The 21329-nt window shown below is 55.3% G+C and overlaps 1 protein-coding gene across 5 annotated transcripts in view; it reads right to left on the minus strand.

Moving 5' to 3' along the window:
- The window catches only part of ITPK1 (inositol-tetrakisphosphate 1-kinase), a 178769-nt gene that overhangs the window by 57063 nt on the left and 100377 nt on the right, over positions 1-21329 (minus strand). For 3 of the 5 annotated variants that reach the window (XM_053224865.1, XM_053224864.1, XM_053224861.1), the window contains exon 4: positions 15012-15137. The exons of 1 other annotated variant lie outside the window; for it this stretch is intronic. In XM_053224865.1, the coding sequence (XP_053080840.1) occupies positions 15012-15137 (126 nt within the window). Of the gene's footprint in view, positions 1-6849; positions 7174-15011; positions 15138-21329 lie in introns of those variants that run through there. One more of the 5 variants, XM_027066471.2, reaches the window with a different exon arrangement.

Raw genomic sequence — 21329 nt, forward strand, 5'->3', positions numbered from 1 at the left:
GTCTTAACACCAAGATGGAGGTCCCGGCAAGATGTTAGAATGAGTTATTATTAATAACTACGGTAATGATAGTGATGATAGCAGCTAACTTTTCCTGCATGCCCACCAAGTAGTGGATAGCGTTCTACACACTTTCAGGATCCGACACATTTATTCCTTACAACCAGCCTACACACTAGGTCCTATTAACAGCCCCATTGGACAGACAGAAACAAAGACTCAGAGCACCTCAGTACCTGGCCCAGGCTCTCCGAGTAAGGAAGCAGCCACGATGGCATCTGAATCCAGGCCATCTGGTTCCAGAGCCCTCTAGTTGGCTCGGGGAGGCCTGGCCAAAGGAAAAGCATCTAAATTTTAGCCATGGCCAGGATTTCTCATGTGTGTTCTTATAAAATTTATGTTAAAAAAAGAAAAGTATGTCTTTCTCGTGTGTTGTCAACCCAAGCCTCGGCTGTGAGCCTGGTGGCACAGCCTGTGAGATCAAGCACGCGGCCTCTGGTGCGAGGACAAGGTAAAGCACCCAAGAAAAAATGGCAATAGAGTTTGCAAGTTCCTTTGCCAGAGGAAGAGTCACAGACGGTCAGACCTCGCAAGACCTAAGGGCCCCTTAGTCAGCCCGTATTTCCAGAAAGGAGAAAGGAAGTAGAAACAAGCCCAAGGGCACACAGCGAAGCGGCAGAGATGAGCCCACAACCCCATGTGCTCCTCCTGGCACCCCAGGGTCCACCCTGGTTCACTCTGCTCCCAAAGGCCCCAAGGGGCCAATACGTTGGGCCAGAGTCTCTGCTTCTATTCCTGAGCCTGGATCAAGACAAACTAACAACAGCCACAAGACAGCCACCTCTCAGGAGAATAAGCAAATGATCGGGCCAGATGCCGGAGTCCACAAAGGCCTCTGGGATGAAGATCCATGCAGCACCAAGGGAAGGACACGTGCAGGATTCTCAGGGCTAGCACGTGCGCCTCCGGACGCACAGGATGCCTGCGGTGAAGGCGGGGGACCCCCGGAGGGAGGACAAACAGATACAACAGTGTCATGAGCAATCACACCATCAAAGGCACAGTACGCTTCTGCAGAAAGTGAACCCCATTCCCGGGAGACTAGCTCCACAGGAGGATGAGGTCATGAGCCGTGCTGAGCAAAGCTTTCTGGGGAGGACAGCTAACGAATCCTCTGCGCAGACTACTGAAGCCATGAAATCAACCGCTGTTCACGGACGTGAAATCATCTGAAGCCAGGGTCAAATGTCCCCCAGGCGAAGCCTTCCCGGCACCACCCAGAATACATGCCTGTTCATTACACCTTACAGAAAATCACATACCACAGACAGTCCTGAGGAATCCACGCTAGACCCAAGTGCCTGGATGCATCAGACTGTGCCAGGCAGCCAACCATGGCCCTAGCCAGACCAAAGCGCCCACGGCTGTTCAAGAATCACAAGCCAGGGGTCTGAAGAGGTAGCCAGGGCTGGCATGGGGCTGGAGATTCGTGCAGCTGAACCTTGGGAGTAGGCTCCCAGAGGCCAAGAGAAGGTTATGGCAGCACCTGGTCCATACCAGGGACAGAACTGCCAAGTCCTGCCACACACGGTGCCATTCACAGTCTACCACTGAGCTGTGCAGTACACACACCATGTAACAGTCCCTGACCATCAGTCGAGGCTTTTTTGCCTTCCAGTCACTGGCTGACCATCTCTTTCAGCCCAGCTGCACCTGGGTGATCCCGATTCGAACACAAAGGACCCTAAGACACTGTGAAAATTAAGGTAGAGGCAGAATTAAGAAATTGGCTTCAGGGCGCCTGGGTGGCTCAGTTGGTTGAGCGTCTGACTTCGGCTCAGGTCATGATCTCACTCTCCGTGAGTTCGAGCCCCGCGTCGGGCTCTGTGCTGACTGCTCGGAGCCTGGAGCCTGTTTCAGATTCTGTGTCTCCCTCTCTCTCTGACCCTCCCCCGTTCATGCTCTGTCTCTCTCTGTCTCAAAAATAAAATAAACGTTAAAAAAAATTTTTTTTAAATAAAAAAAAAGAAATTGGCTTCAAGTCCTAAGACTGCCATTAACTTTATGCATAGTTCTGAAAGCCACCTAAGTCACTTGTATCTTAGTTTTCCCATCTACAAAACCAGTAGGCTGCAATGATGCATTTATATCCTTTCTGACTTTCCAGTCCTAGGATTCTTTGATACTTTGAAGTGATAAGTGAACAAAAAAAGCTCTTTGGGTCCTAGAGTCCAGGGCCTGCTGCCCTCAAGCAAGTACACAGTGTAAGAACTACACAGAACCCAGTCTTGTTAGGACAGTGACACACATTCCCACAACAGTAGAGGGAAGGACAGGAACACGAATGGCGGATAGCCAATGGCTCCACGTCAGGGACAGACATCAGTTCGCTAGCTTGAGCGAGACCACACGTACCGGGACTGCCTTTCTGTGCAGTGACTAAGATAACTCTCCATTCCTTACAGACCCAGCCCTGGTATGTAGAGGGCACCTCCTCACCCGCTACGTCTCTGACTTTTCTAAAATGGCTCCTTGGGGAGAGCTGGCCTTCCACGCCCACAGACACCTTGGTCTTAATCAGCCCTCATTTGTATTCTGGGGAGCTCGCCAGTGTCTGAGAACTCAGCCTGAGGCCTCCCAGAGAACACGAGGCCAGGAAGAGACGGAGCTCCTGAGGAGAGGGAGAGGGAGAGAGAGAGAGAGAGAGAGAGAGAGAGAGAGAGCGAGCTCGCGCGCACATCGGGGTGGGGGGCACCTCTGCAGCTACAGGGCAGTCGCATTCCGCCCACCCTCACTGGGGGCTCCCCTAAGTGCGGAGAGATGTAAAGGTGACTGGTGAGGACAGAGTAGGGAAGCACTGCCATATGGGAATATGCAGGGATGCGGGTCACGGCACTCATCTGGCGGTGGGGTGGGGGGAGGGGTGGAGGGAATAGACAGGGTTTCCGGAGGCCAGTGCTGCTGGAGGCATAAGGGTCACCGGCATGGGCCACAAGGAGAAAAGGCATTCCAGGCAGAGGGGACAGCAAACGCAAAGGCACGGGGTGAGGGAGGCCAGCATGGCTGGGCAGACATAGGTCTCAAAGGGGAGGTTATGTAAGGCAGAGAGCAGGACAGACAGCTGGAGATACACCAGCCAGGGAGTCTGGATGTGATCCTAAAGCAACAGGGTCCTGTGCCGGGGAGTGGTGGGGCCAGCTTTGAGTTCTGCAGTGACCAGTCTATCGGCACGTGAGGCCCAGGGGCTGAACTTGGAAGGGATGGGCCTGAGCAGTGTGTCCAACACAGCCGGCATTAGGGACATGTGTGCCAGACTCAGCCGTGCAGGAAGGACGGAGCTACTGCCTGACCTCTGGCATGATTTGACAGAGCCGGTGAGAGGAAAATGATGCCCTCTGCCCCTTAGTGTACTTGCTCTCCAGACCCGTTATTTAAACCCGTGAGCTCAGGCTGGGGTGTTCAGGCCCTCACGGCACAGGGAGTTCTGGAGAGAAAGGCGAGGTATGAACACAGGAGCACCAGACAGAAGCGAGGTGGCCTGGGGTCAAGGTCCAGACAGGCTGCGTGAGCCTGGCACAGACACTGCCCTTGCCAGGGCCCTGAGTGCCAGTGGCAGACACAACGGGATGGGGGTACGGTGAGGGTCTGGCACCCCCTGATATTCCAGAACTCTATGCCAAATTAAACCAATGAGAAGCATTTCCAAAAGTGGGGGGAGGGGGTGGGCAGGACACAGACCAGCTCTAGGTTGGTGGGAATGTAAACTGGTACAACCTTATGGGAAGACACTGGGCACCAGCCGAAATTGAGAACACACAACCTTGGCATTTCCATTCCCAGGTATTCACCCCACGGAACTCCCCACGTGTGCACGCAGATTTGTGTACAGATTATTTCATCACTATGGCTTGTTCCTGAAACATCAGTGGGGAGCTGGTTAAGAAAAGGATTTAAAGCAATACCATGCAGCCATTAAACAGAACGAGGCAGCCTGAAGGGCTGATGTGAAGTCATTTCCAAGATCTAGTGTCAGAACAATGGCTTTGTGTGGGGAAGGGAAGACCATCTTTGTTCAGACACACGGGAGCCCCTGAAAAGGTACAAGGCTGTGGGGAGCCGACTGTGGCTGCGCCTAAGATGGGAAGGGGCCGACTGGGCAGCAGAGGTGGGAGGAGACGGTCAGGACCACTGAGAGCCACACCTAAGGAATCCACCAGAATCACAGTCCATGAGATGACTGGAAAGGTTCACTGGCCCAGGCTGGGCACGAGGTGGGAGAAACACTGGGGCATTCGGGAGGGGCAGACAAAGCTCCCATGGAGCAGAGGGCCAGCAAGGGCCACCCCCGCACCCGTCCCTGCTGACGAACAGCACAAGGGGTTCAGGAGGGACAAGGAGAGGTCGGAGCAGCCAGGACCCTGTCCCCACAGTGAGCTGTATAGACTCATACCGCTGATGGGACATCAGACCCTTTCCAGATGACGGGAGGGGAGGTGCTGTGAGAGGGCCTGAGCGCCCCACAGACCACGGGTTCTCCTGGGCGTGTGGCTCTGCACGCTAGCCTCGGTGTCCCCGCCTGTGGCCTCCAAGTCACGTGCCCCCCAAAGCCAGATGTCCCCCACGACTGTCTGTCCATCTGGGTCATCTTCCCAGACAATCTAATGTCATGTGCCTCACTCGGCCACCTGGCGAGCAGCGTGAGCACGACAGTGTGGTCCCCACGGGTGAGAAACTGTTGTTCGCAGTGCTGACAGAAAAGCCTATGGAGAAATTAGCTCCCGCCAAAACATCACCCCAAATGCTGAGGAAGAAAGGGCTGGAAGTAGACAGAAGGCTATTATTTGAGACGGCAAATGCCTTCTCCCCGCCGTTACCAGGCCCCCATGGAAAACAATCCCTCCCTTTCTATCCCCAGACTTCAGCACCAAACTTATACATGTTCTCCATCTTCTGTCAGCAGAGGCTGGCACAGTGCCTGGCCAGGCTGTTCACCCTGATGAATGTCACATGTTCTGTCACAGCGCCTACGACTTGGGAAAGGGGCCTGCAGGGCTGGGTGCTGGTCAGAAGGCACCCCTCCCAGGCTGACGCTAAACCAGGAGAGACTAGCATTTCCACTAAGGGATCGCTGTGGGGGCCACAGGGGGGTCCCAGCAGTCACCTGACCCCACGGTCAGAGCTGGCAGCTGAGCAAAGTGAGGACCAGAAGGGGCTGCCCGGTCCCGGGTCACGCAGCAGCTGCCGCACTCGTGAAGCACCTGTCTTAAGCCCTGTGCGCCCCCTCCACGCACGCAGGCCCACATGCCCACCTGCTCCCCACGCGCATCCCCACACACCCACCCACGCCCGTCCCCACAATGCTCAGGTGAGGCTATGGAGCCACCCTGCCCTCGGGCCACTTCCCACGATCCAGGCCACAGGGCTGCTTGGCCTGCCCTACACACCCACCCTCCCCCAGCCCTGCAGCCAGAGCTGAACTCTCAGTTCCCAGAACAAGCCAAGGCCTCCCCGATGCCCACGGGCTCCCCTGCGCTTTGCTGGGGGGTGCCAGCGTTAGTCACAGAACTCGGGGTGCCCACACTGCTGTTGGTGGGGGTAGAGGAGTCGTGTGGAACCAGTGCAGGGTTTGCAGCACGCTGCTGAACTCTGGGAACGCCAAGGGCCACTCTAGCCAGAAGTGCCTGGGCCCCCACCTCTATGCTCAGCTGCCTCAGCCTCCCCGCCTCCAGTACAGGCCCCAGCCGCACAGGACAGGGAGCCACTGCTGCCACACCACACCCCGTGGCAGTGACCCTGGGGCCGCAGACCACTGACTTCCCAGTGTCCTTTTCGGCCCTGCTCTAACCAGCAGGCAATGGGTATGCTCGCTTTGTATGCTCTTCCCCTGGGCAAGTGCTTCAGCCTCACCGGCTTATTCAGTGTCCTCTGTGCCTGTCCTGCCAAAGAGCCTGGTAGACGCGCCCCCCCGGCCTGCTCCACGATCACCCCTCAGTCAAAAGGCCTTAAATTTCGACCTCAGTCCCAGTTGTCAACTCCTCAGAGAGGCTGCAGGATGAAGTGGCAAGAACTTCCCTGTTAGACAAGCCTTGAGTTTCCTTCTTCCTAGAACTTCCCATAATTGGAGATTGTGTTCCTTTTTCCTGTTTGCTTGTGTTTTGTTTGCATTCCCCGTCCCCACACCCTGCATACACACACACAGATACACCTCTGTGGGGGCAGGGGCCCAGTCCACCTCATCTGTTTTATTGATCACGGTACCTGCAGCTTCTTTGAGGATTTCTGGCACACAGGAAGTGCTCAATTAAGACTCGTTGAATGAATGACATTAACAGATTTTAAATGACTGATCTTAGAGATCAATGAACAGGCTGAGAGGCGCAGGCCGGGTCAGGGGCTAGTAGCAAGGGGCTGTGGGCGGTGGAGGCCTGAGACAGTGGGCATGGACCCCACCAGCATGAGTTGTGCAGGGAGGGGCTCAGAGAAGGAGGGTCCTCATGCCTCGGAGGACCGAGGTCAGCAGAGGCCGGCTTGGCTGGTGAGAAGCTTTGTGATTTACCAAAGGTGAAGGAAACCACAACGGCTTAACCGTGAGCATACAGCATACCCTAACCCTAACCCTAACCCTAAGAGCATACGGGGAACGTGGAAGCCAAGTCAGGAAGTCATGGCCCCAAAACAGGCCAGGAGGAGAATGGAAGAAGGCGAGCTTTCTGCTACAGGTGTTACCAAAGGAAAAATCCACGAAGACTTCAGACCTCCTGGCCTGAAGAGCCCAATCTCCAAAACTCAGATACTGTATCCAATGAGGGCTCAGTATCCACGCTTTTAAATCAGAAGGGCTTCACTTACCCACCGGAACTCTCACAGCTGCCGAGCTCCCAGAAAGGCAGGGGTCTCGACCCGGGGGCGAGCCTGCCCCCAGGAGACATGCAGCAGTGTCCGGAGACAGTTTTGGCTGTCACAATTGAGGGTGGCGCTCCTGGCACTTAGTGGGTGGGGCCCAGGGATGCTGCTGGACATCCCACGGTGCACAGGATGGCCCCACAGTACAGAATCATCCAGCCTAACAAGTCAACAGTGCCAAGGCTAAGGAACCCTGAAACTACGTGCATAAAAGTTCCTTCGTCAACCCTGGAAAAATTTATTATTAATAAACGTTAGTATTTCTGAAACCCAATGCACCTCAAACCCTGACTGCCTCCCTCCCCTGCCTCCCTCCCCCGCCTCCCCCCCCCCCCCCCCCCACGGCCAGTGTGCTGGGTCAGAGCTCAGGCTCCCAGGGCAGCCGGCCCCTCCCACCGTACCGCCTGGTGCTGTACAAAGTCCTGCTCTGCTTGGGGCTGGTAACAGGGTCATAAAGTCGTGGGTCTGCCTGGGGGACCGGTCTTTCCACAGAGGAAAGGCCCTGCACACAGCTAACGGCACTAAATGGCACCAACCTCCCCTGGGGAGAAAGAATGATTCACCGTCACCGCCTGATCTGGGCACACAATGGGCAGATTGTGTGGCCATCTCCACCATGGCGGGGGGTGGGGAGGGTGGCCTTGTAACCCAGGGCAGAAGTCATGACGAGACTGACTTCATGGCCACCTCAGGACAGGATCTGTCCTCTGAGGCCAGGGTCACCAACTATGCCCAGTTCTGCCTCCCCTGGCATCTGCTGGTTAACGTTTATCACTGTGCAGCACCAGCTGGGTCAGAGGCAATCCCAGACGGTGGTGACCTCTTCCTTCAGGTGCCCCTGCATCACTGGCCCTCACACCCCAAAGCCATTCTGAGGCCTATCTGAAAGAGCACGAGCTATGATCCTGGCTCCCTCGTGTTTGGACTAAGCAACCCGGGGCGAGTACCTTAACTTCCTCGGGCCTGTATCCTTACCTGGAAAACGGGGAAGTAATTCCATTCTCCCAAGGCACTGACAGAAGCACAAAGTGAGATAAGAGATGTGGAGCGCCCCGGGCACCGAAGGCCAGCTGGGACCTGCTCGGGAAGCGGTAGCCCCTCACAGGGCTCCACGGTGGCCGCCCAGATCCTTTGCTGGCGCCCAGGGTTCCGATTCTGACACCACCAGCCAGGAGGCCACAGGCCACTAAGCGCTGCTTCCAAACTGACAGAAACTCACTTAATTTACGTCAGGTTTAGGTATCATCTCCCTAATCAGGTTAGAAGGCCTGGAACAACAGAATCTGGTTTCTTCTGCTTCCCCTCCATCCCTCCAGCTTGCGGCACAGAGCCCCAGGCTGGCGGCCCACCCAGTAAACATCTGAGGTTGGAAGGGTTTGATCCAGCGCGGCTGGGAAATCATTTCTGAGCCCTAGGGGTCAGGGGCAGCACGGAGCTCTGGTCTCGGAGGTGATCACAGCTGCTCACGGCAGCCACCTTTGGAAGTGGCCGCCGCAGCTTTCACTGTCCCCACCCTATGGTGCCATCCCAGCACGTTCCCTGGACGGCAGGTGGGGCGACCGGGGAGGGGTGGAGCCGGGCATGTCCCCTGACCACCACCGGGCCCTGCCTTTAGTTGAAGTCAGTGCTCATTTCACAGAGAACACCTCCAATCTGGGGACATTTTCATAATCACTGCCTCACTGACTACAATCGTGACTGAGGACTCCTAGGTCAGCTGTGACGCGTAGCTACTGTCCATATGGTGGTGGTTGTGGTGGCAGCAATAATAATAATAATAATAATAACAGGCTGGCATGACGGAAGGGTCACTCAGTGCTACACCTGTCATCACGCCCCAGGCACCACTGGTAAGGAAGAGCGGGGGACCACGTGTACACACGTGCACACGCTCGGAGCAGGTGCCGCTCCAAGGGCACTGTGCCTGTCAGTTGCTCAAGCCTCACAGCAACTGCCACGTTTAAGCCTCAGAAGGAAAGCGCACGGTGGGGCTGCTGGTTTACTGTCACCGCAGACGGCCCCCTGGCCCGCAAGCAGATCATAAGTGCCTGACTCCCTGCGGTCAGTCATGGCCACGAGAATCAATGAGACCACGGCACGCGTCACCCTGGGGCAGAAACTATGAGCCAGAGCGCGCTTCGCGGATTTCTCTTCCTTCTGCCGTGAGGAGCGGTCTGCTGCCGCTCTGTCACCCCAGCTCTCAGGCGTGCAGAGCTCAGCCGGCCCTCTGACGACGTGGGCCCCAGGGTAGGAACAAGCCTGCGCTGAGTTGCAGGACCCGCCTGTTACTGCGGTGCGGCCGAGCCTGTCTGGACAGACCGGAGCAGGAAGGGCCTTGGAAGCCATCTCCTCTGACGTCCGAGAAAACCGGACTCTGCAGCTAGACTGGGAGGCAGTGGCAGATCATACATGGGCCCCAGCAGAGGCCCCTGCCTGGCCTCCGAGGCCGTCAAGCCCACGTGGCCAGTGCTCTGAGCGCTGGCCACGGTCAACACACTCGGTCCTCCCGCAGCCCCGGGAGGCAGGGACTAGGACTGCCCCTATTTTACAGATAAGGGAACTGAAGCACAGGGGAACTTAAAAGACATTCCCAAGGCCAACCAGCAGGAAGCGGTGGGGAGAGCTCTGAACCCAGGCAATGGACTCCTGTGTCGGTGTTCCGAACCGTTCTGCTCTGGGGGATAATAACAGGCCAGAGGAAGAAAAAGGCAAATCTGTGGGCTCCAGACATCTATGCACAAAGTGTACGAAGGGCTCCAGGAAAGGTATACAAATGACCAACGAGCACACGGAAAGATGCCTGACAGCATCGGCCATCATCAGGGAGATTTAAATCAAAACCACAAGATATTTAAGTCAAATTTAAATCAAAACCATTTCACCCCCGCTAGGATGGCTAAAGTCAGAGCTGGGTAAGTGCTGGTGAGGATGTAGAGAAAGCAAAACCCTTCTGCGCTGCTGGTGGGCATGTAAAACAGTGCGGCTCTAGGAAAAACAGTCTGGTGGCTCCTGGATCCAGTAAACAGTTGCCACGTGGCCCAGCCATCCCCCTCCTGGGCGTATATTACCAGAAGGAATGAGAATGTGTACATACAAGCTTACGGCAGTGGTATTCTTAATAGCCAGAAGATGGAAACCCGTCACCTGATACCTGGATACACAACGTGGTGTATCCAAATGGAAGCTTGCAGCCATCAAAAGGAAGGAAGCACCATTTCGCACCACGACAGGGATGAACCTCGAAAACGTCATGCTAAATGAAAGAAGCAGTCACATGCGGTCCAGTGCTCTGTGATTCCGTTCCTATGAAAGTCCAGAATAGGGAAATCTACAAAGACAGAAAGTGGTGGCTACTCAGGGCCGGGAGGGGAGGTGACGGTTAAAGATTTGGGGTTTCTTTCCAGGGTGAGGAAAATGTCCTAAAATGGACTGCACAGATCTATGAATACACTAAAACCCATCGATGATACACTTTAAGTGAGTGAATGGAATGGCATGTGAGTTCTATCTCAATAAACCGGTTTTTCAAGATGAGGGGTGGGGGGTGGGGAGCCGAGCTACTGAAAGTTGATTCAAAAAGCTGGTTCCTTTCAGGTAAAACAATCATTTAAAAAAAACCAACTGTGCAAAGCATGCCTTCTCTGCCTGCAACCAGGAGGTGAGGAAAGAGCTCCCTTCCCAGATCCATTTCATACAATCAAAGGGCTGCCGGGGACCTGAGAGGGGAGTGGGGCATTGCCCCTCATGGGCCTGTCGTGGGCCTGTGGTAGGGGTGCTCAGAGGATCACAGGGGCCCTGGGATGAGGACGGGGCAGTGATGAGCCCCCAGGGGCATGAGCTCTCTCTTCTTCACTGCAGAAACTGCCAGGCTCCAACGACTATGGTGTCCTCACTACTCAGAGTTCATCTTGCCTTGGCAATTTCCCCCTCCTAAGCAGGCCCTCTCTCATTCCAGTGAAATCTGATCTTCTCACTCTAACCCCCCCCCGCCCCCCCCCCCCCGGCCTGCAGGATAAAGTCCAAGCTCCCCAGCCTGTTCCTCCTGCAGCTCCCCACACTCCAAGGCTTCCCCAGGCGCAGCCACCAGGCAGCACGATCTGCCTCATGAGCCCTCCCTGTGTCCCATTCCCAGCTGCCCCCTGGAGCCATTTGCTCCTTTCTCTGACCCACCAGGATGCCCTGCACGAAGCCAGCACCACAAAGCCAGCCCCACAAAGCTCCTTCACAGCACAAACACACAGGCACAATTCCTACCCGGTGAGCTCGGAGCAGATGCAATCCCCGCCCCTGCAGCTAATAACCCCCAGAGGGACAGACAGTAGGGACTGATAAAGCATGATGTGCTTCCAAAGTGAGGGAAGGAAAAGCATAAAACTATGAGGGCCTGGGATGGCGGATATGTCCTTGATGAGATAATCAGGGAGGTATCCCTAAGGAAGGGGCACCTGAGCTGAGAGCTGGGAGCGAAGAAGGAATTTCAAGCACAAGAACAGCTTGTGCAAAGGCACTGAGGTGGCCAAGAGCTCAGAGCTTGAGGGGCAGGTGGGACAAGATGAAGATGTGGAGAGAGGCAACGGCCAGATCACACAGGCCTCGTGGGCCTTGTTAAAAACTGAAGTCTTTGTTACGGCTGCAAAGAGACGGTACATGGTTAGACACCAGGACGTGATCAGATCTGGCTTTGCCCTAACTCATCACTCTGGCAGCTGTGAGGACAGCTCCTGGGTTCCTGCTCGGCCTCCCCACGGGGCTCGGCCTCGCGTGGAAGGCGCTCGGCAAACAGCGTGTCGCACAAAGAACAGCTCCGGTATTCAGACTAGGGGTTCTGGGACTATCTGTGGAACACTTCACAATCTCCCAGCCTAATCAAGACAGGAGAAGAGGTGTCAGTTTAAACTCAAACCTCGTTTTTCCAAGCTCATTCAGGGAAAGCCCCAGGATGATCCTCCTAGAAAGCTCCACATGCCCCACAGAACACAATCACTGTAACCCTTCTGGGCAATTCTGGGGCTGGAAGGGGCAGCAGAAGGTCTGCCCCCAGCCCCTGTCCCGCCAGGTTGCCCTGGATGCCACAGTGAGAAGAAGGTTCTCCAAGCATCCCTGAGGAAATAGCTTCAGAGGCCAGGGCTCCCCTGAGCATGGGGACAGGGACCCTCCCACCACCGCAGCCCCACTTGCCAAAATGGGCAGGGCCCTCAAGGTCTGTGCACTGATACATGAATCTCGGGCAGAGAGACAGCAGCACCAGGCTGCTGGCTCCACATGAACCCTGGTGCAGAAAAACAACTGAATCATCCTGATAATTCTCCAAGCAAAGCTCTCTTGGGGCCAATATTTAAAAAAAAAAAAAAAAAAGACTTAAGTAGTAGTTTCTATGGCAACCAGCTTTAGTGATCCGCAGTGAACCCCAGGCCCACACCCTCCAACCTGTCCTCAAAGGCAGCCAGGAAAAAAGCATAACCTCTCAGCTCTGAGAATGCCTTTCTATCCCAGGCTAAAGGCCTCATGGCAGCATCCCGGGAGCAGAATGCTACAGGGCTGGGCAGAACACCTCAGACCCTCCTCTTCCTCGACTCACTTCTCCTGCCCTCAAGTATTGCATCTGGAGAAGGCCCTTCAAGACAAGCCCCTTCTGGGGCAAACCATTATACTCTGTTTTCTTATTCACGACAAACCGCAGAAAGGCCAGCTTTGCAAACCCAAGCCCTGGGTTCTGCTTCCCCGCTACTGACCCTATGGCCCTTACCCACCCAAGCCAACATCTCCTTGTTAAAGTCCAGCATATATATTAAAACAAGAATCTGAAAACAAGGGACGTGACCAAGGTCAAGCGCCAGTTTATCGGGTCTGGCTCTGAATCTCATAGCAGAAGCGGGTGACCAGGTCAGCGCTGACAGTGACTTGATGGCAGGAGGGAGGCTGGAGTATGGCCGACTGGGCCTCTCCCCTGGCCCTCACCCGGCGTCCCTTGGTCCTTCTCTTCACCAGCCCCTGCCTGTCCCCTCTCTTCCTGGGGCCTCTGGAAAGCCCAGCCTGTCACCCTTTTCCCTAAAGGATTGTTCTCTTCACAAAGGAGGAAACGTCCTGGCCTTATCAGATATCCGGCTTCATGCTCGAGCACAGAGCACAGGGAAAATTTATCCCAAAAATACCAAGGCTGGAAGGTTATACTGAGGTCACCTCAGTCATCTGAGGGCTGGCCGAGTGTGTGTGCCCTGGCTGGGACAGGCTCCAGGGAATCCAGTCAAGACTTCCCTGGGAAATGCACCCGGTGGCTGAAACCTCGAAGCCACACGTCCCCACATCCCACCCCCTCCCCCAGCCCTGCGGAACTTTCTCTTCTACCAAGAACAACACAGGGGACCCAGTTCTCCTTCATGGTTTAGCCATCCCCTGCCCGGGATTGTGGGCTGTGCATGTGTTTATGGGAAGTGAGGGATGGGGATCCCCCTATGGGAGGTTGGTCAGGGCACTGAGGCAGGCTGGGGGCTACACCCTTGATCTAGGAGGACAGCAGGAATGTAACAGTGGTGGTCGTACTCAAGTCTGAGAGGCAGAAGCAGCTCCTTTATGCACACGGACGTTTACTTCTCACAGCAATCTGTCCATCCTAAGGAGCAGGAACTAGCAGCATCCCCATTTTACAGAAGAGGAAACTAAGGCTCAGGGAAGTCACGTCATCAAAATGGCAGTTGACCTACTAAGCACCTGCTGGGGCCCGAGCAGTGTCAGGTACTCCAGCCAACATCATACAAAGTTTTCCTGATCCTAAAACCATTGTATAGATAAGAACACAGAGTCTCAGCAAGGTCACGGAGGAGCCCGAATGCGCCTTTCCCATGGCCTCCAGCCCTATGAACGCAAGAGGGACTTCAGGTGGTAGGCAAGGCAAAGGCCCTGAAGGACACGACATGGGGGCAGCACCCCCTCCCCCCAGCATAGGGGCCACCAGCAGGCCACACCTGCTTCTGGGCTGCTTGCACACAGGATGTGGGGATCTGTGGCCAAGCTGGCCAAGGAGGGGGTGAGAGTCACAGGGAGGCAAGTAGGGCCCTGGACACATGGAGCAGCAGCCCTCAGCAGGAGGGCTACCGTGTGGTGAGGAGACTAAGGAGAGTCCCCTTTGTCCTGACAGAGAAAGACAGGATGTCACATCTCCAATTATCACACACTGACAAGTGCTCGCTCAAGCATCCCCTCCCGCTAGGAAGGCCCTCCATTCTGGCCGCATTTTCACTGATAATATGACTTTGTTTTTCGTAACCCTCGAGCTGCTTTCCAGAGGAATGAATCACGGTCTTGTCCACGACAGAGAAAACCCAGGGCAAGTCAGCGGGGGCAAAGGCAGCACCTCCCGAGGTGGCGGGTGGGTCATCACGGGGTCAAGATCTGGGAGGCTGTGGGAGGAAATGGGACCGGGAGGAGGGACCAGCCAAGAGGATCCAGTCCACGCTCAGAGACAGGCACGCAGGGGTCAAAGCAGTCGGCACAGCGAGGGAGCTTCCCACCAAGGCAGGACTCAGGGAGCTAGTAAGGCTATTATTATTTTTTTAAAGTTTATTTATTTACTTATTTTGGGGGGGGGGGGCAGAGAGACAGAGGGAGAGAGAAAACCCCAAACAGGCTCTGCACTGTCAGTTCAGAGCCTGATGCAGGGCTCAATCTCACAACTATGAGATCATGACCTGAGCAGAAACCAAGAATCAGATGCTTAACTGACTGAGCTACCCAGGCGCCCCAAGGGTGTTCTACTTCAAAGGCCCCTAGGATTCCCTTTCTCAAAGCCTGGCAAGAGGGTCCCACCCCTCATGCCAACTCAGAACCACTGACTGTGACTGTATGTGCTGAGGGTGTGGGGGTCACATCTGGACTCCACAGTGTCCTGATCTACACAGGTAGAGAGCACAGGAGGTGCCAACCATGCCCTGGATGGACCCCATTTTACACCCAAAGAGACCGAGGCCCTGGCAGGGAAGCACCTGACCCCAGGCCATGTGCTGGGGCAGCAACAAAACCATTACCACGGACTACTCAGCAAGACAGCTGCTATGGCTTTAGAGATGCACAGAGCCCTTCTCAGGCCTTCCCTCCTTACCATCCTTGCTCACCTGGAACCTGTGTACCAGCTCCAGGGACTGGCTGTCATTCTGGTCGGCTTCAAGGATGACATCCGTCAGCTTGTGGATGATGACGTCCAGGGGGCCTTGTTCCTCAATTGGCCGGCTAAGGTTCAGCTGCCAGGGGAGACAGAAGGACACCGAGAAAAAGAAGAACGTCAGCACCTGGGCCAACTGTCCCCACCATACTCCCCACCCTTCTGCCCGTCCCTGACGCACTGGGGAAACACGGACGGGACAGCACACACCCACGAAGATCCCAGACTCCTCCACAGCAGGGCCCGAGCCCCATGCTACCCCGCTTCTAGAAGACACACACATGAAATCGAGGCATCTACTGGTTAAGCAGGCATCACCACGAAATCGTTTTATAGAGAAAACGTATACTGAACGTGTCCCATCTGGGTCAATGACCTGGATTTTTCAGGTAGGGAAACGAGGGCTCTGAAGCCACACAGCTGGGTCTAAACTGACATCTAAGGAGACACGCTTCCCATGAAACTACAGTCTCAGCAAAGCTGTGATCTTCACGAACCAAAGAGGCGGCTTTCACAGGCCAGCAGCTTGTACTTCACACAGAAATCAGGGCTCATCACAGACACGGTGAGGGAGTGCGGGGCTGCCTGGAGCCCGTGAGGCGCAGCTGGCCCCGCTCCGCTGGGGGCTGTGTTTATTTTTTCAAGAATGCGGGGTTAGGAAGATCACATCCCCAGGGAGCCAGAGCCGCCCAGCTGACAGACAGTCGGCATCACCTGACCCCAAGACAGGAGCACCTGCCAACAGCCAGGACGGCCTGACACCGCGCTTCCTGACCTGCCAGATGTCTGCCGCCCGGCACACGGCCACCGCCACCTGCAAGGCCGGTCCCTCGGAGGCAGCGGCGCCAGCCCGGCACCTGGCTGACCCCCTGGATGGCCTCAGGAGAGGCCAGAGAAAGCCACCGGCCCCACCCCTACACCCATCCCCGCACAAGTGGGGCTCCCTCCAGGAGTCAAGGCTGACTGTTTCAAAGTTGCGAGTAGAGAAATCACAATGACGGCTGCACACGTTCACTCTGGGTGATAAAAACTACGTTTTCATGCTCCAACCATGGGGATAAGAGGTGACTTTACAAATGAGGAGAGTGGGGAATATGGGCTTTGGAAACCTCACTAGGATCTGCCAGCGGGAAAGTGGTGGTGCTCACAGGCACATGCGAGGCTGGGCTTGTCACTCAGTGCCCCCGGCCCCATCCCTGACCCTCTGTGAGCCTTGGGAGGCTGTCCTCTAGTGCCACAACCACCTAGCGGCCCTGTCCTCTGGCCGAGTGGCCAACTGGAGGCACGTGAGAAGGGAGAGGGAAAAGTCTGGCTGTCTGTTCCCACTGTCCTCACGTCCCCGCCGTATTTCTGCCAATAGCCACCATCCCTGCCAAGCAGACAGTCCCTCCGCTGCCTCTGGGCCCCCGTACACCACCTTCCCTCCCCTTGTCCCCTCCGGCCTGGGGTGGTGACAGCTTGCCACTCTTGGGGTGCCTCACCACATCCTGCTGGCTGCTTTGACCCAGCCCACACCTGTCATCCTCTCTTATTTAAACTCTTATCTAATTAAACCTTCAGAAAGTACCAGCTCTTTCCTCATGGTATCCTTAACTCCTTGTTGTTGTTGTTGTTGTTGTTGTTTTTAATATCTGCCAGAAAAGATGTTAAGGGACTTCTCCTATTAAAAAAAAAAAAAAAAAAAAAAAAAAATCCCAGGGCACCTGGCTGGCTCAGTTGGTTAAGTGTCCAACTCTTGATTTCAGGTCAAGTCATGATCCCACGGCTAGTGAGACTGAGCCCCACATCGGGATCTGCGCTGACAGTGTGGAGCCTGCTTGGGATTCTCTCTCTCTCCCTCCCTCTCTGCCCCTCCCCTGCGTGTGTTCTCCCTCTTTCTCTTCCTCAAAAATAAATGAACATTTTTTTTAATCCCATGGATCTCACAATAATACTGAAAGAGACTCTTCCCACCCCATGGTGACTAGCCTGTACACAGAACAAAAAGTCAGACTAGCTGAGAAGCCGACCTTCCCTTCTAGGGCTCCTGGGTGGGAAGGGAAGCAGCACTTGCTATCCTCACATCAAGCCCCAGAGCTAAAGGTGACATTGTCACCATCACAGACCAGGACACCAAGAGCCCAAGGCACCCACTAAGTGACCAGGCAAGGCAATGCGACTGGGAAGAAGCCCAGCTGGGGCCTGGATGGAGGCCAAACAGTAGCCCCTGTGGGCTCAGCCTGCAGCCGAGCTGCCCAGTGTCCTGGACCAATGCACGAGCCCGGCTCATCATCCCCCCAGGCCTCAGTTTCCCCTTCGACAAACAGAGGAACTTGCAAGGACCCTTCTGGTTCTGTCTGTGGATTCGGTATTACATTCCCATCCAACTCCACTTCCCAGGAAACCAAAAAACAAGAAACAGAACTTGAAGGAAGAGACCAAAGCCGGTGGGAGGTGGTAACCTGGGCAAAGAACAGCAAATTCGCAAGAGATGCCATAGGCCCCAACCCATTTTTGCCGTAACCCGTGGCTCCACCATGACAGGTGCCACAAACAGGAGACCGATATTTTCAGACCAAGGCAGCTAGAAATAGAAGAGAACTGGGTCACATGGGAGATGCTGGGCTGTCGGAAGCTCCATCCCCACTCCTCCAAAGAGAAGCTTCCAGGTCTCCTGTGCAGTATGAGGGGACACAAATGTGTCCCTGTGGTTTTGGGGAAGGAGGTGGACAAGGGAGATACCCCTGGCTCGTCCCTGCCTGACATCAGCCTGCAGCCTGCAGACCTGACAGGCATGGGCTGTTTGGAAAACAAGCTCTCCGCGTTCCCGGCCGCTCCACTGAAGGTAAACAGTTGAGTTCTGGAAGCCAGCCACCTTCCTTTGTATACTTTCCAAGCATTTTTATGCCAGTAAAACCCTTTCACGAGAACGGCAACTTGGGACACACATCAGGCCTGGTCTGGTCCTGGCTCGGCCGTTCTCTCTCACGGCAGCATCTCTGCTGAGGCCTGAGTGGAGCTGTCACTGGTTCCAGAAGGTTCCCCAGCACATCTTCTCCTCAAGTAGCCAGATAAGCCATGATCGCCCTGAGGGGTCTATCCTCCTACAAATGCCTCAAGGGGACTCTGGTCTCTCACTGCTGGCTGGGAAGGAGGAGGTGGGCACTCAGGCAGGGTCATGCTGGGAGAGTGGCTGGCTCCCAAGAAGCCAGGACACAGCAGAAGAGGGGACCCTGGTGGGCCAGGTTTCATTTCTCAAGATGGGGTGGGGAGGGGGGACTCAGGCAGAAGGGACTCGTTCAACTGTCATTTTGTTTTTCTGACCACACTCTGCCTCCAGAAAAGGGAACTTTCCCAGGAACTTGTTCTCTTCTGCGGAAAGGGTCTGATCTGTCCCTCAGCCAGGAACAAGGATGTCTCAATGAAAGGGCTGCCCGCTGTGGCCAGAGGAGGTCTGTGGGTGCCATGCTTCCAAGTCACGCCATCCTGTGAGGCCAATGCCGGACGCTGTTCTGCACAGAGCTCAGAGCTCAGGATTCGGATGAAACAAGGACCCACTGTTTCCCTCGGCTACGAAGGCAGGAGGCTGACTGGAGATGGGGGGCAGGGGGCGCCAGGAGCAGTTGGGACAAAGGCCTGCAAACCCCAATGGCCGGAAAGTTACCTCTGACTCCCAAAGCAAGCAACCCAATCATGCCCAGCCTAGGATCCAAGGTGAGCTAGACTCTGACTATCCCCACGTCTCCCACCACCTGGTCTGGGAGGAAGATGTGCATGGCAGAAGCCTGGAAACCCCATCACAGCTCAGCTGCTCCTGGGCTGGGCAGGGGATTTAACTGCTCTGCACCTCAGTTTCCACAAAATGAGGATGTTACCTTACTGGGCTATTTTGGGATTAGAACATCCCATTTATGGATGGGGCACAGGGTAGATGTCTAGCAGGTGCATTAATACTGCTCTGGGTGCTTAGACAACTAAGCACCCGCCTCTGCCTACTCATTTGACAAGTATCCCCTGGGCACCTCCTGGGCACCAGATGCAGAGTCCCTGTGCTCCCCTCTCGAGGCTCTCTGTCAGTAACCCAGTGAGTGTCCCAGCTCACTCTGGAAGCTGGCCCAAGTGATAACAGCTACATGTCACTCCAGGCCCCACATGGGAGACGAGCTCCTGTGTCTGAGCCGCCCCTCTGCCCAGAATATCCCCTGGCCCCACGTCCCCTTGTCCCCACAGTGACAAGTCCCAGCTCCAAAGCTCAATCCTTTTCCAGACTTCTCAACTTGTTCTACCCCAAACAGGAAGATTTAATGGCTCCCTGGTCTCGCCCATATCCCTGGGACCCCCTGCGTATCCTTCAGGGACTGCTACCTAACTTCTAAATATAAAGTCCTCCCTGGGGCGCCTGGGTGGCTCAGTCGGTTGGGCGTCCGACTTCGGCTCAGGTCATGACCTCGCAGTCCATGAATTCGAGGTCCGTGAGTTCGAGCCCCGTGTCGGGCTCTGGGCTGACGGCTCAGAGCCTGGAGCCTGCTTCGGATTCTGTGTCTCCCTCTCTCTGGCCCTCCCCCGCTCATACTCTGTCTCACTCTCTGTCTCTCAAAGATAAACAAACGTTAAAAAATATTAAAATAAAATAAAACAAAACAAAATAAAGTCCTTCCTCTAATCCTGCCTCGTCCACCAGATCCTGAGATCCCCAAACACCAGGACTGGGCCTGGCATCCCCAGGGAAGAGCTTGCTAACGTGTGCTAAACATAACCAGAAGTTCTGAAGAAACAGTGAACAATGCAGGCCTACCGGAAGGGGCATCCCGTGAAGCAGGGCGACGCTCTCCTCCTCAGGGGGTTACAAATGGCCTCCTGGAGGAGGAGGGAGAGAGCAAAACGGGACCTCCAGAGGTGGCTGGAGGAAGATAGGTGTGACGCAGGCCTACTGACACTTGTCAAGTCCAAATGCATCACGTGCCACAGGCTACCCTCTGCAGAAGGAGCTTGTCCTACGGCACTGACCCCTGAATGCCACCCTGGCAGGGGTGGCCCATGACCACCCCTCTCTCATGCTGCATCTGCAGGCTGGAAACAGGGGATCCTAGGGAGCCAGGCACCTCCCACGACCACAGTTGTGCTATGGGGTGAACACCTAATAAATCTCGAGTGTGTTAAGGCAAACTCTGGGGGTTGTAGGCTGAAAGTTTGCCTCCCCGAATATAGTCCCCAAGGACAGTGTGTGTGTGGAGTGAGGAGAAGGGCCCCCCAAGATGAGAACAGGGCAGGGGGCTCCAGCTCTTCCTTCTCACCTAAACTTCCACACGTGCTTCCCTGACAGGATCAATAAGCAGCCAGATATGACAAAAATGTAAAACCATCTCTGGGGCTCATCAGGGAGGCTGGGGACCCGGGGAAAACTGGCTCCCAACCCATGCTGGGGCCGCTCATCCTCTCTGGATACAAGATGCAGGGTGTCCTATGACCGCAGAAGCCTGGGCTGCTGAAAACAATCTACACCTCTCTGAACGGCCAGACGGGCTGCAAGTGCAGCCCACGTGGGAGTCGGACAGGCTTAAGGACCATCCTCCCGGAACCTCAGCTTCACGGCACAAAGACCCATTGTCCTGTGGCCAGGACGCAGCTCTCGCCCACTTGCTCTGAGCTGCGCCCTGTTCTAAGCACTTTACACATATAGCTTCTCATATAGTTCTTGCAACAGCCTGAGATGGGGACCCACTATAGGCACAGAGATTGAATAACACACCAAGGACTCACAGTGCACACAGACTCTTAACCATTCCCAGCCAACAGCACGGTGGTGAAACAACCCCATGGGACTCACTGGGTGTTAGCACGGTCTTTTGTTCTAATGACGCACAGCTTGGGGGCCTCCAGATGGGAGCTGGTCACCAGAAAGACCAAGCTATGATTAGAAGTCTGGAACTTTCAGCCCCATCTCCTGTCCTCTGGCAAGAGGAGAGGGGCTGAAAACTGAGCTGATGACCGATCATGCCAACGTGATGAACACTCCATAAAAAGCCCAAAGGTACGGGGCTCGGGGAGCGTCGGTGAACACACGGAGGTGCTAAGGGGCTCCGAGAGGACAGGGAGAATCCACATCCTTCCCCACACACCTTGCCCTGCACGTCTCTTCCACCTGGATGCTCAAGTAGGTCCTTCATCATATCCCTTTATAATAAAGCCAGCAAACAGGAAGTGAATTGTTCCTGAGTTCTGTGAGCCACTCTAGCAAATTCATCAAATTAATCAAACCTGACAAGGGGGTCCTTCCAACTGAGAGCCGGCT

Source organism: Acinonyx jubatus, chromosome B3 (genome assembly GCF_027475565.1).
Source record: "Acinonyx jubatus isolate Ajub_Pintada_27869175 chromosome B3, VMU_Ajub_asm_v1.0, whole genome shotgun sequence".
Lineage (NCBI taxonomy): Eukaryota > Metazoa > Chordata > Mammalia > Carnivora > Felidae > Acinonyx > Acinonyx jubatus.